This window comes from Chiloscyllium plagiosum, chromosome 18 (assembly GCF_004010195.1).
Source record: "Chiloscyllium plagiosum isolate BGI_BamShark_2017 chromosome 18, ASM401019v2, whole genome shotgun sequence".
NCBI classification, from domain to species: Eukaryota; Metazoa; Chordata; class Chondrichthyes; order Orectolobiformes; family Hemiscylliidae; genus Chiloscyllium; species Chiloscyllium plagiosum.
Genome location: NC_057727.1, coordinates 32730507 through 32746036, shown reverse-complemented (window position 1 = coordinate 32746036; position 15530 = coordinate 32730507). Strand labels below are relative to the sequence as shown.

Here is a 15530-nt window from a genome sequence, read left to right as displayed (position 1 = left end):
GGACTTGTCCGATCTGCCCAGCTCCTTTTCCACCTATCCACTCCACCCTCTCCTCCCTGACCTATCACCTTCATCTCCTTCCCCACTGACCTATTGTACTCTATGCCACTCTCTCCCCACCCCCACCCTCCTCTAGCTTATCTCTCCACGCTTCAGGCTCTCTGCCTTTATTCCTGATGAAGGGCTTTTGCCCGAAACGTCGATTTTGCCTGTCTTCGGATGCAGGTTACATTTGTACTCATTGGAGTGTAAAAGAACAGGAGAAGATCTTATTGAAAAACATAAGATTCTTGTCAAGGGACTTGACAAGATGTATGTAGAGAGGTTTTTCCCTTTTTGGAAGCTTCTCGGACAAGTGAGCATAATATTAGATTAAAGGATTGACCATTTAAGATGAAGATGAGGAGGAACTTCTTTTTCTTAGAGGATAGTCATCTGTGGAACTCTAATGTAGAGGGCTGTTGAGGCTGGGTTGTTAAGTATGTATAAGTCTGACATGGATGTTTAATCAGTTAAGGAATCAAGAGTCATGGGGATAAGGCAGGAAAGTTGAATTGAGAAATATCTCAGTCATAATCTCTGTATCATGGAGCAGATTCATTGGGCTGCATGGTGTACTGCTCCTACATCTATGACTTTATGGTTGCTAGTTTGAGGTTTACAAAATCATGAGGGGCATGGATAGGATAAATAAACAAAATATTTTACCTGGGGTCGGGGAGTCCAGAACTAGAAGGCATAGGTTTAGGATGAGAGGGGAAAGATATAAGGGGCAACTTTTTCACACAGAGGGCGATACTTGTATGGAATGAGCTGCCAGAGGAAGTGGTGGAGGCTAGTACAATTGCAACATTTAAAAGGCATTTGGATGGGTATATGAATAGGAAGGGTTTGGAGGGATATGGGCCGGGTGCTGGCAGGTGGGGCTAGATCTGAAAGGTCTGTTTCCATGCTGTACATCTCTATGACTCTGGTATGGGATGAGCACCGTATTCCTGTGGACTTGTATCTTATCATTAGGTAATCTTATCTCATTTATATGCAATTCGGGATTCTTGCATGCACTGATGAGAAACTAGATGATGCTAATTCCTGACTTGAAAGTCAGAGCGGTTACCTGACAGATGCAACTTGCTGCTTGCTTCTTCAGACCTCCATTTTCATGTCCCCTTACCAGCATCTCATTGTACGCTCCCAGGCAGCAACCACATCCATCCTCTGTACTGAAGTCAACATTGGCAAAACTTCAGCCTCACTAAATCATTATGACCACCCTTAGACTTATATATAACATAGTTCAGCACTTCAGTACTACACTTGAAGCTCATGGTCATCTTACATTGCAATATTCTTATCAAGTTATTGTGCATGCAGACACAACTGCTCCTCATGCATCTGCACAGGAGGCATCTCAGGGCTCTTAGCTTACTGTATTAGCACTTACTCACTTTATGTTTACTTGGCACTCTCAGTAATTCTGCCTTGTCCTGCTTCTTAGCATTTTGCCACTTCATGCAGAACCTACAGGCTCACAGCATCTCTGATTTGACATGCTTCTTAGCACAGAAAGAACACCAGATAGATTGTCATGGTTGATGGTACTGACTAGTCAAGGAGTGAACATGTTGGTGTGTGGTATCATGCAACGTCAATGTCACTCCTACAACATGTAGCAACAGGTCACGTGGCAAATGTTTTTCAGCCAGATCTTCATGTCTGAAAGTCGAAGGGGAATAGTCCTTTGTGGATTGAACGTACATAACAGTCAATCAGGAAGATGCCATTGCATTCATTCAAAGCCATCATTTGATTTCAGTCCAGGGGTTGACAATGGTTAGTTAGATGCCTAGTTGGGTCTGGTGATGAATGTCCTTCCACTCCAGGGTTTCAGCCATGCTCACTCCTGCAAATCAAGTCCAATTAGTCCAGGGATCATAGATACATCAGTCAGGGAACTGTAGATATATCAGTTGTGATGCTAGGCTATGCTTAGTTGAGGCTTTCTTACAAGCCAGCGGAGGAACTGAGCTTTGGTTGGTCCTGGGCTTTGGACATAAAACAGCAAGGAAGTAATTGGAGGCAGTCATTGTTATGTGGAGAATGTGGGAAACTCAAACATGAAGATTGGATACATTATGCTTGGATGCAGAGGGGATATGACAGTGAAGGGGTCAATTCTGAACATAAGGGTGGAAAAAAAAGTAAAAAATAAATCATTTATAAAGATATCACACACCAATAGTATTGGCACTAATGGCTGAAAATAGGATACTATTCATTGTTAATCAGGAAACGATGCATAGTTCTAGGTACCGTATACTTGGGCAAAAGTCATCAAATAAATGGGTTACCAACTAACTTTTAAAAATATTAACCATCTGTGCTTTTCATGGTTTCTCAGGGGCTGAAAAAATACTGCACTAAACTTCAAACTCAGCTGAATGATATTGTGGAACTGGTAAGAGGGAAACTGTCCAAGCAGACTCGTATTACACTTGGTGCTTTAGTAACCATCGATGTACATGCCAGAGATGTTGTTGAAGACATGATTAAACAAGGTAATCAGCAATTGTCCTAAAACTTCTGTGTAACCATGAATGGCACTTAGAGAAGATAGATTTCATTGACTATAAACCATGGGCCATTTGGTAACATTTTAGACTTTGAATCCTGGAGGTTCTACTCCAGAGTGTAGGCTAAGATTGTAGTACAGGAGCGCTGCAGTGTCCAAGTTGCCACCCTTTGGTTAATATCCAGGTGGAGAAAAAAATACAATAAAAATATTTCCAAGAAGAATAGATCAGATATCTCTGGTGATAAATAAATAAGCAACATACTGTGGATGCGAGAAATTTGAAATAAAAACAAAAATGCAGCACTATGGAGAGGGAAACAGAGCTGATGTTTCAAGCCTGTTATGACTCTTCTTCAATTCTGAAAAGTTAACTGTGTTTCTCTCCTCAGACGCTGCTAGACTTGCTGAGTTTCTTCACATATCCTGTATCCTGGTTATTGTTTATCCCTCAATGAACACACATTCAGTTGGCCATTATCACATTGCTGCTATTGAAGCTCACTTGAAAAGTTCTTCATTAGCTGTAAACTACTGTCAAATTAGATTAGATTAGATTAGATTAGATTACTTACAGTGTGGAAACAGGCCCTTCGGCCCAACAAGTCCACACCGCCCCACCGAAGCGCAACCCACCCATACCCCAACCCCTACATTTACCCCTAACCTAACACTACGGGCAATTTAGCATAGCCAATTCACCTGACCTGCACATCTTTTGGATTGTGGGAGGAAACCAGAGCACCCGGAGGAAACCCACGCAGACACGGGGAGAACGTGCAAACTCCACACAGTCAGTCGCCTGAGGCGGGAATTGAACCCGGATCTCTGGCGCTGTGAGGCAGCAGTGCTAACCACTGTGCCACCGTGCCGCCCATGAGTTCATGGACAATGCTAAATAAATGCAAGTCTTTCTTATGTTAAATTTTATTTTATGCTGTGTTCTATGTATATGATTAAATTTAACTATTTTTTTCACACAGGAGTCTCAAATGAGAGTGACTTCCAATGGCTTGCTCAACTTCGGTATTACTGGCAAAATGAGAATGTCCGTGTTCACATCATCAATTGCGATGTAAAATATGCTTATGAATATCTTGGTAACTCACCACGTTTAGTGATTACCCCATTGACGGATCGATGCTACCGTACTTTGGTAAGTTCTTAAATGTGGACAAGAAAGTCAGCGATGACAAAGGTCTTCTGCCTGCTAACAGCTATGTGATTGACTCCCAGGTAGCTTGTGGGTACAAATGATATAGATAGAAGCTTTTGAACCTCTGATAAAGGAGATGATATCTTTTACTCTGCAGTTAAAAAACCACTGAAAACCTGAAGAAAGCCAGGTTATTATTTTCTCACCAGTTGCAGTAAGCCGTTGCTTTTAATTAAAAAAGTCAAAGACTTTATAAGTTGTGAATCAGTTTTGAACTAGTTCTGTGCACCCTCCAAGCAAATGCAAGTACTTGGAGAAGTGATCCAGGAACGGAAAGTTCTGGCAAGTCAAAAGAATAATCTCAGCGAACCCTGTGGACAGGGACCATCAAATTGTTTATCATCAATATTTTACGTTTATTTACGTATGTGTGTAGGGGGAGATTTATTAGGGGGGTTAGAGTTTTAACTCATAGAGTTATATGTCAAGAGTCCGTATGTATTCACCTAAAACAAGAATCTATTTATTTTTAATAAACGGTAATTTTTGTTAATACAGAAACCTGTTCTATGCTTGCTGTTAACCTGGGACTGAAAAGGCAGGTAAATTGGGGAATTTTGTATACTTGATAAAAATTTTTAACTTTTGCAACAATTCTGGGAACATAGTGTTTGATTTCCAGTGTACTATGCAATGAGGCGTGACACAAGTCAAAATCCAGTGGAGAAAACTGCCAGTCTCTTTGTGCAATTTCAAACTTATAGGAAATACAAAGATCCAATTGCATGGGATGCATATCTTTTCTTGGAGTTCCTAATTTGGCATGCCCATTCTATTTGCATTTTACAAAGCTCATGGCAGCTTCAGCATGGGACCAAATACAAGCTGTTTCTGGGAGTTCTTGTACTTTAGCTTAGTCAGTGTATAAATGGAGGACAATATGTCAAGTAAATCAAGATGTACCAACTTCTATCAGGGAGAATGTGTACCTCACTAGCCAGGTCCAGGGCTGGATCATGGAATAAAAAAAGGCTATACTTGTTGTGGTTGAGGAGGAAGCTGGTGTATTACATTCCTTTCCTCAGAATTAGCAAGAAAAGTTGGACGTAGGCAGGGAAGTACTGTGGGCATGCTCAAAGTCATTCTGTTCTCTCCTGTCCCTTCCTGTCTTGTGACCCCTTAAACTTTGAGGGTCAATGTGAAAGGGCCACCAGCAATTATGATCAATGAATTTTCAATACTACAAGCAATAACAACATTATTAGCAGCGGTCAAATTCCCCCCAAAAATTAATAAGAATAATTACAAAAAAAAAAGCAGCAAGGAGTTTCTTTAGTCACCTTATCATAAACCAAATAATGAATTGAATTGCTTTTATTGAAATGTATCTATTTTGTGTTTCCATGCTTTTGTACTTCCATGTGAAATTATGTATCAATGTATTCTAACAGTGGCTGATGCACTCTGTTTTACAAACCCCTCCCTCTTCTACATTTATGTCATTTTTCTGCTCTGAGTTCTCTCGCAGTTTATCTTTTATCTTTCTCAATGCACTTTCCTCTGAAATATTGTCCCATTCAATTTAATGTTATAGAGTCTGAACCTTCATTTCTGATAAATTGCATAACCAATGGGCTCACTTATAATTTCTCCTGCAACACCGAAAATCATAATAGTCGTTAAAATAATTTTAAAAACAGAGTTTCAAAATTAATTTTAAATGATATGTTTATAATTCATTCCAAACTTTCTATGTGTGTCTGTTTATTCAGTATTATGAAGCAAAGGAAAACAGTAACCAACATAATCTGTAAACAAAATAAATATTGCTGTGGGATCCAAAAATAAGTTACTTGTTATGATTAACCCAGCAGTGACTCACATGTTATTTGACTTTCATTTGTTGATGATTTTAATTTATTCGTTACTTCAATGTATTTTGTTGACATTGATAATTACAAATTCTTCACATTATTGATTATAATTTAAGCACTTTTATAATTTAGTGTGAAGGTAATGGATGAATGTGACCATTACAGATTATCAACTAATTTTTGACACAAATAAAGGTTCTTTGTAAGGCATGTGCAGCAAGAAGGTTACATATTATGGATTCAAGACATGTTTTGCGATGATGTGACGATTAATTTCTTCTTGACAGATTGGAGCCTTTTTTCTGAACTTGGGTGGAGCTCCTGAAGGCCCTGCAGGGACAGGAAAAACAGAATCAGTTAAAGACTTGGCAAAAGCAGTTGCTGTACAATGTGTTGTCTTCAACTGTTCTGATGGACTGGACTATATTGCTATGGGAAAGGTAATCAAACATCTAGAAACGTATTTATGATATTATTGAAGCTCATTGAAATTAAAAGTTTAGATTATGGAAATATGATTGGGAAGTCCAAACTGTTGTCAAAGCTCCACTTGACAGTGAAATAAAGATTTGCTTTATTTAACTTAGAAATATTCTAAAGCATTTCTTATAGATATTTCCTAATTAACCTGTTCAGGGATGGAACTGCACATATCTGAAACAAGGTGGAACTTGATCCCATGTCTCTTGGTCCATATCTAGGGTCATTACCACTGCACCACAGGAGATTGTAAAGCATTTTATGTAAAAAAGCAAATTACTGCGGATGCTGGAATCTGAAACCAACAGAGAAAATGCTGGAAAATCTCAGCAGGTCTGGCAGCATCTGTAAGGAGAGAAAAGAGCTGATGTTTCGAGTCTAACTGACCCTTTGTCAAAGCATTTTATGTACATTACTTCAAGTGTAATACCTGTTGGTATGAAATTAAATATTGCCACTTATTGGCATTGTTTTATGCACATGTTTGTGAAGAGGTGAAATACCAATTACAGTACTTTATTTGTCTTGATTTTGGTTAAGAGAATATTAACCAGCACATTGAGCTAATAGTTCTTCTTTTAACAGTGTTATGAGATCTCAAATGTTTTCATAAACCTTGCAGAACATTCGTTTACTATTTTCATCTAAAAAATGGCATGCCTAACAGTCCAGTACTGTATTAGTTCTGAATTAGATTATCTGAGTTGATCATGCTCAAACCTCTGATCTCCGGTTTTTACCTTATCTTTCTGACCAGAGTAAGAATGCAACAATGTCAGCTGTCAGTTCCTGACCTTATTACAGCCTTGGTTCAAAATTTTTCAAAAAAGAGCTGAATACCTGAGGTGGGCTGAGAGTGACAGCCCTTGATATCAAAGTTGCATTTGACTGAATGAGGCAACAAGGAGGGCTAGCAAAACTGGAATCAGTGGGTATCAGGCAGTAAACTCATACCTGGCACATAGGAAGATGGTTGTGGTTATTTGAAGGTCAGTCATCTCAGTGCAAAACTATCTCTGCAGAAGTTCCTCGGGGTAGAGTACTAGGCCCAACCATCTTCAGCTGCTTCATCAATGACCTTCCCTCCATCACAAGTAGGGACATTCGCTGATGATTGCACAATATTCAGCACCATTTGCAACTCCACAGATACTAAAGCAGTCCATGTTCAAATGCAACAAGATCTGGACAATATCCAGACTTGGGCTGACAAATGGCAAGTAATATTCGCACGACACAAATGGCAAGCAATGACTATCATCAATAAGAGACCATCTAAACACTGCCCCTTGACATTCAATGGTGTTACTATCACTGAAACTCCCATTATCAACATCCTTGGGTTACGATTGACCAGAAACTTAACTGGACCTAACACATAAACAGATGATTGTTTCCTTTTCATTTAACTTAACCAATTACTTAACACACTTCTATTTTCTATCATATTTATATCATTTTGTCAGAACTACTGCAAAGTTGAAGAACTTTGACAAGCTTGTTTTGTTATCTTCAGTTTTTTAAAGGATTGGCCTCTTCAGGTGCCTGGGCATGTTTCGATGAATTTAATCGCATTGAGCTAGAAGTGTTATCTGTAGTAGCTCAGCAAATCCTTTGCATCCAAAGAGCAATCCAAAACAATCTTGAGGTCTTTTTGTTTGAAGGAACTGAGCTACGACTGAATCCAAACTGTTTTGTTGCTATTACAATGAATCCAGGATATGCAGGACGCTCTGAATTACCTGACAATCTTAAGGTATTCATTATTTTCTTTGGATGCTGTACTTGCGGATTCATTGCTGGTTCATTTATTATTTGTGGTTACAATTTAATTGAACATTCTAGCTCAACTATGGATCTGCTTGTAGAATAATTTGGTTAATGAGAATGAGTTTTTTAAAGGGGTCATGATTCAAATACGTAAGGAATAGACAAAACTTCCAGCGACCCAGTTATTGTATATAGGATAGTTAGAGTAAGGTAGGGATGCTGGGGTTAGAAAATTAGCTTAGTTTGAATTGTGTCAAGATAGCTGCCGTTATAATCTTGGCTGAAGTTATTATTGGGCAAGTCAAATCCCAGACTGAAATTTTGCTTGATATTGTTTTATTGGTTTTAATGAGGTGGTCATCCACTGAAACACAAACATGCAATGCTGCAGATTTAGGTTTAGTAATGAAACAAAAGTTTATTACTCAAAAGAAATGAAGGTAAAATAGAATAAACCAAACAATTTACATGAAACAAACATTTAAAGATTCCAAAGCACACAGTAAAAATACAATCCTATGAATCCCAATAGCATCCCATTACGTTACTCAATTATCAGGGAGAAGTCCCTTCGCTATCCCACATCGAGTTTGACTTAGTTATGGCTTCAGTTTCCTACTATGAGAATCTGATAGCTTCTTGATTCATCATATGACTGAGTATAAATTTTCTCAGTTATAAATAACCCCCTCAGGGTTTTAAACAAACATTTCTGGTCTCAAAACTTTGCTAATCTTTTTCACCAAGGTCTAAACAATCATCTCCCTTTCTAAACTTTTAACGTCTCAACAATCTTCTCACTTTCTTAGGAACAACTGCTTTACATATCCAGCTATAGCCAAGATGTCTGCAGACCTGCCCAAACTAAAAATCTTTTCAAGCTAGAGGTATTTCCCCAGAAATCCTAAAAATTCCAGTATTAATATCCTATGCTGTTTACTATTGTTTGCTAATAACTTGCAATTATTTCTTTAGGTATGGTGATATCTTTTTCAAAACAGTCTAAGAAAAACAGATTTGGAGGGAAATGGAAATGTGTTTACATTAGGAGTGTTTATGAATATATTGCTTGCAAAAGTAGAGGAAGCAGATTAAATAGTAACAAATAATAGCCAAACCTGAAATGTCAATATTTCTTTCAGGTTCTATTTCGGACAGTAGCTATGATGGTTCCTAACTATGCATTGATAGCTGAAATTTCTCTGTACTCATATGGCTTTCTCAATGCCAAGCCATTGTCTGTGAAAATAGTGATGACGTATAGGTTATGTTCGGAACAGCTTTCATCACAGTTTCACTACGATTATGGTATGCGTGCAGTAAAAGCTGTTTTAGTAGCAGCTGGCAACTTGAAGCTGAAGTTCCCTACAGAGAATGAAGATGTTCTGGTAAGTTGTGAAAAGCATACATTTAAGATAAGGAATAAAATGGTGTAGAGGTTGACAACTTGAAATCAAATCATGAAAAATGCTGGAAGCCCATTACCAAACCAAGTAACACCTGAAGAGAAAAACAGAAATACAAGGTTAAATAGGAATATTTACATTTAATTGGATGTATTGATAAGATTTATTTCAAATCACTATCAAAATCCAATGAGAACCACACATGACATTTTTTCTTGACAGCTATGGAGCAGATATGGCTCATAATGAAGAATTTTAGGGGACAGTCAGTAGAGTGCATACTTCTGCCAATCTGTGTCAGCTCAACATTGTTAAAATTATGCACTTCCTGAGGTCCTTCTGTCTCATTGATGGTCCACAACTACAAATTTGAGAAAATAAACCATTATATTAAGAATTTCTATCTCACTGTTGAGACTTCAGACCAGTCCACATCCAAAAACCTGTTCTGAAAACTGTGCTCACAATAGTCTGACTAATTCTACCCCCACTGCAATTGAGGCAATCCACAGCATCATAAGTAATCAACAATATTCTCAATTAAAACAAAGTATAATATACTTTAAAAAGTAAATTTGCCTCATCACTCAATGTTAGAGGATCATTGTAAAAAATCTAAGATCCAAATCTTTCACGCATTTTGTTTTCAGACTAACAAACAGGAGAGAAACATCGCCTCTGCCAATCTTCAATGAATGACAGAAGTAATGACATGGCACTGAAAAACAGATAAACTACTACCTTTAACTTCATGGAGTTGTGTTTCTGTTTTGGTATTAGGATTGGATAATGGACTTGGTGTGATCTAACAAAAAAACTCTCTACGTGTTAAATAATCCAAATTAACATGTTTATTAGCAGTATACTTATACATAGTATACATATGTATATATTACCTAGTGATGAATATATGTAAAGCAGCAGAATATATATAACAGTAAATATACAAACTAGTAAATGTATATTGAAAATGAGTCTCATGCCCTTCTGGGACCTTGCTTTGTAATAGCTAGGCTGGAGAATTCAGTGTTCCTGGCACCATTCATGATCCCGATCCAAGATGAAGTCCAACAGCAAGTAACAAATGCATTAATTTGGCAATAAGTCTCACTGCCTTATATACCAGCCTGACATGAAGTCCCTTGAATCAGGCAAAGTCCCTGATATTAGTATGATTCTGAACCTAAGATTATGTGCTGGATCACCATTTCATGGTACTTTTAGTACTTTTTCAAGACATTCCATTATGCAGAAAAACACCTCCAGGTGGCTTCATGTGAGGGTCCAACAAGACAGTTCTGACAGACAGTTTAGTGTCACTTGGTCACCTCCCAGTCAAAACAGGTTGTCTTTGTATTAAGCCTGTTTTCCACATGGTTTTCCACTTTATTTCAATTGCTCATTGTCATGTCCCATTAATCCTTAATGATCTGGTTTGAAGATATAATTTTTAAGCCTACCACTATAGGTGTTCTTTGAGATCAGCCATTCAAGTTGCATAAGAGTAGTTAACAGTAAAACCATTGTACTGCTATGTAAAAATATAGTTAAAAATGATTTTTTACAGAAGTATGGAAATACATGTTGCATTATTCAGTGAGATCTTAGAGATTCTTTCTTTAGTTAACCCCTGAAAGATCAAGTTCTTGCCTTAGGCTCGGTTCCCAAGTTCTAGATATCTCAGCTTGTGAAAATAGTTTCTGTCTGCTTGATGTAAGGATCTATATAACCTTGAAAGCCTGTACTTAAACTGCTTTACTTCTTGTATTTCATCAGGTGAGGAGACTTATTCTTGTTTTTCATTCAGATTGAGATAACAAATTGCTTTATTTCTTAGTCTATTTGTTTAAATAACTTGAAAACAACATATTTCCATTTTGTCTTTAGTTGCTGCGCTCAATTAAGGATGTGAATGAGCCCAAGTTCCTGTCACATGATATTCCATTGTTTAATGGTATAACAAGTGATCTATTTCCAGGTGTTCAGCTTCCTGAAGCTGACTATCGGGTAGGAATTTTATCAAACATTATGTAATTTCAATCAAAAAATGGAATATTAAATTTATTGTTCTAAGAAGCCATGAGAAAATCCTTTAGAATATTGTTTCCTTTTACTTGGGATCCTTCCTACTGTCTCTATATTTTTGAAAAGTTACTTCCACTCCTTTACTATATTTTCTGTCCTCACATTCTTTACCTTTGATAGGTAGATTAACTCTTGATTTTTTTTTAACAATTTAGCTTTTTCTTGAGTGTACTATTGAATGCTGCAATAGACAGAGTGTCCAGCCAGTGAAGCCTTTCCTGGATAAAATGATCCAAACCTATGAAATGATGATTGTGAGACACGGGTGAGTGAGAATAAAAAGTGTTTCAGCTTTATGTAAAATAATTTAAATAATTTCTGAGCACATTTTGATATTCATGGTAACTCCTGAAAAGCAAAATTAACAATCATTTGTTATGTTATATGTAACACAATTACAATTTACATTTATACTGTACCTTTCATGGCGAACAACTTCTAATTTGGTGATCACTGAAGAGGAAATGAAAACTGAATAGTTAAAAAAAATTAGTCAGGCGACTGACTGACTGTGTGGAGTTTGCACATTTTCCCCGTGTCTGCGTGGGTTTCCTCTGGGTGCTCCGGTTTCCTCCCACAGTCCAAAAATGTTCAGGTTAGGTGAATTGACCATGCTAAATTGCCCATAGTGTTAGGTGAAGGGGTAAATGTAGGGGAATGGGTCTGGGTGGGTTGCTCTTCGGCGGGTCGGTGTGGACTTGTTGGGCCAAAGGGCCTGTTTCCACACTGTAAGTAATCTAATCTAATCTAAAAAAAATTAAAGAGAAAAAGCATACTCAAACATACGAAGGCAAGGGGACAACAGCAATGATGAATCATTATGTGTGTTTGTGTTCTCCTCCTGAAAATTCACATATTGTATCGTGAGATGGAAACAGCATTGGCAAGGCCAAGTTATGGAGTCATAGATTCATATAGCAAGGAATCAAAACCTTTCCGTCCAACCATTCCATGCCGACCATAATCCCAAACTAAACTAGTCCCACCTGTGTGCACTTGGTCCACATCCCTCCAAACTTTTCTTATTCATGCACATACCTAAATGTGTTTTAGACATATTAACTATACCCGTATCCACCACTTTCTCTAGAAGTTCATTCCACATAATGAACCAATCTCTGTTTAGAAGAATTGCTCTCATGTGCTTTTTAACTCTGTCTCCTCTCAGATTAAAAATATGCTCCTTAGTCTTGAAATCCTGCACCCAAGGGAAAAGACCTTTACTGTTCACCTATCCATGTCCCTCATGACTTTATAAACATCTATAAGATCACCCCTCAACCTCCTATGGTCCAGTGATAGACACCAGCCATCCAGCCTCTCCTTATAATCAAACCCTCCATTCCTGGCAATATCCTGGTACGTCTTTTCTGAACCTTCTTCAACTTAATAATATTCTTCCAATAGTAGGGCAACTAGAATTGTACACAGCACCCTAAAAGTGGTCTAATCAATATCCTGTACAACCTCAGCATGACGTTCCAATTCCTATGCTCAAAGGTCTGATCAATAAAGGCAAGCGTGCTAAATGCTTTTTTAACTACCCTGTCTACCTTTGACACCTCTGTAAAAGAAGTATGTACCTGAACCCCTTGGTCTCTCTGTTTGACAACGCTACTTGGGCCCTCTCCTTGACTGTATAAATCCTGCATACAAAGTCTGATATAGTCAGCTGTGACTAGAAGTGTGTCCAGAAAATTTAAAATCATTACAGACTCTTTCAGTGGTGGTACCATTATCGGTACCATCTGGTGGTGGCTCAGTGTATCCATATTTTCTACATAAACTCCTAGATGGTGTTCCAACCTGTAATTATACACTCTTAGTTTTAAAACCCACTTCTGAATTCAGCCTGAAGCTATAGACTCTTGCCCTCTTTAGGTAGTCTTGGAAGGGGTTTGTGGTCGATTATATTTACAAATTTACATCCATAAAGATATTGATGGAACATCCTGATTCCAGATGTGACCGTCAAACCTTCCCTCTCTGGGCACATTTGTACTTTGCCTTAGCCAAAGTCCTGGATGCATATGCTTTGGGCATTCCTCTCCATTGAGCTACCTATGAACTAATACTATACTGATGCCGTACTGGGAGGCATCGCATGTCAATACAGGGTCTCGCTTGGGATCATAGTTAGCCAACAATAGGTCATTCTGTTACAACGCGTGCTTCATCAGCGCAAATTGTCTATGATGTGATTGACAGTTGTGGACTTTATTTGGAATACACAAATGTTCTACAGAATGGGCATAGCGTTTTCCATTAGCTATCTTCTACAGCACGATTTTCTATAGTGGATTTCCACAGCATGATTTTCTATAGCACAAGGTTTCAGAGGAACACAAATGTCATGTTATATTAGAATGATTTGAACTTAGGGACTGTTTCTTCACTCCATGAAAACTATAGCTTGGCTACGTGACCATTTCCAAGGCTGACCCATTTCAAGGAGTTGATGCAAAGGTGCCAGGATGGAGGTCAAGTATGTATGAACTTTCCATAAATATTCACCAGCCCAAGGAAAGGTCAAAACTCTGGTACAGATGTGGGAGCAGGGCATCTTTGATCATCTTCACTTTTTCTTCCAATCGTTATAGCCCAGTCTTGATGACTCTGTAGTCCAAGTCGGTCACTTGGAGTGCCTGGAACACATATTCTTCTCGTCCAAGGTGTACACCCACCTGGGAGAAACATCTAAGAGCTATGTTCAAATTCTCTAAGTGCTCCTTACCGGTCTTCCCTGTTATTTGCACATCGTCAAGAAAAGTAGCGACCTGAGGTAGATCTTGTAAAATGTTCTCCATCATCTGCTGAAAAATTGCACAGGCTGGTGATACCCCTAAATGCAGACTCATATATGGATATAAACCCTTAACAGTTAATTGTTGCATATTTCTGGGAAATCTCATCTAACTGCAATTGTTAGTTTGCATGGTTCATGTCCAACTTCGTGACATACAGACCCCCTGCCATATAAATTTTATGGCAAACAAATCCTCTGTGCAAGAACTTGGGTATTTATCCAGCTACAAAAAGCAGTTTACCATTTGTTTAAAATCCCCACAAAGGTGAACTGGCTTGTAAGGTTTCACAATCGGTCCAACTAGTGCTGCGCATTCTGCAAATGGACTGGTTTGATGAATCTTTCACAGTTCAGCCTTCAGATTTCTGCATCTCCTTTTGCCTGTAAGGCAAATGGGACTGGGCAGGCCTTGCACAATTGTAGAATTGCTTCCTAGTCAACATCCAAGATGGCCTTTGCTCATTTGATAGCCCCTAGACTATCCTGAAAAACATCCAGGTACTTAATTAGGACATCACTCAGGCAGTCATTTTCTAATCGAAAAATGTTGAGCCAATCTAGGTGTATCTTTCTCTATCAATTTCACCACCTCAAGCTTGGTCCCGAGCATTTTTCTACAATCAGTGGTAACTGGACCACCTGCTTCTCATATGAGACCAAATTTGAAGTTGTACCCTTAACCTGTAAAGGTTCCCTGATATAGGTTCTCAGTCTAGCCAAGGCTGTGCACAAACCTAAGGCTGGGAGTCCAGAGCGAATTTTGTTAAAGACTAGTTCTGCGATCACTGAATTGGCTACGCTAGCATCGACCTCCTTTAGAACTCTCCTGGATACTGAACTATGAGTTTTCTTGTCTATATAGGTCTAGTGGGACGCTTCTGCTATTTCAAGTCAGCGAACCAGCAGCAAGAATAATCTGGGCCCACCTGCCCAGATCCTGAAGAAAATGTTAACCGTTTGGTCGAGGATTAGCTTTCTTTTGGGGTTTTACTGTGGGCTGACCTAGAATCCCTGTGTTCAGGATATGTTCCGAGTCAGACTATGTAATGGCCTTCATTCAAGTGGTGTTCCGCAAACTCAGTTGGACTGGCGGGGTCCACTTCCATCATAAACCCTGCACCTCATATGGTCCATTTAGAGTCATAGAGTCATAGAGATGTACAGCATGGAAACACACCCTTCGGTTCAACCCGTCCATGCAGACCAGATATCCCAACCCAAACTAGTCCTACCTGCCAGCACGTGGCCCATATCCCTCCAAACCCTTCCTATTCATATACCCATCCAAATGCCTCTTAAATGTTGCAATTGTACCAGCATCCACCACATTCTCTGGCAGCTCATTTCATACACGTACCACCCTCTGTGTGAAAATGTTGCC

General features: G+C 38.7%; 1 protein-coding gene across 1 annotated transcript in view; it reads left to right on the top strand.

Annotated features, from left to right (window-relative positions):
- Positions 1–15530, top strand: part of dnah12 (dynein, axonemal, heavy chain 12) — a 278012-nt gene that overhangs the window by 108860 nt on the left and 153622 nt on the right. Inside the window, exons 24-30 of the mRNA XM_043708118.1 lie at positions 2402–2558; positions 3556–3728; positions 5890–6042; positions 7599–7838; positions 8995–9240; positions 11146–11265; positions 11499–11608. Of these exons, the coding sequence (XP_043564053.1) occupies positions 2402–2558; positions 3556–3728; positions 5890–6042; positions 7599–7838; positions 8995–9240; positions 11146–11265; positions 11499–11608 (1199 nt within the window). The remainder of the gene's footprint in view (positions 1–2401; positions 2559–3555; positions 3729–5889; positions 6043–7598; positions 7839–8994; positions 9241–11145; positions 11266–11498; positions 11609–15530) is intronic.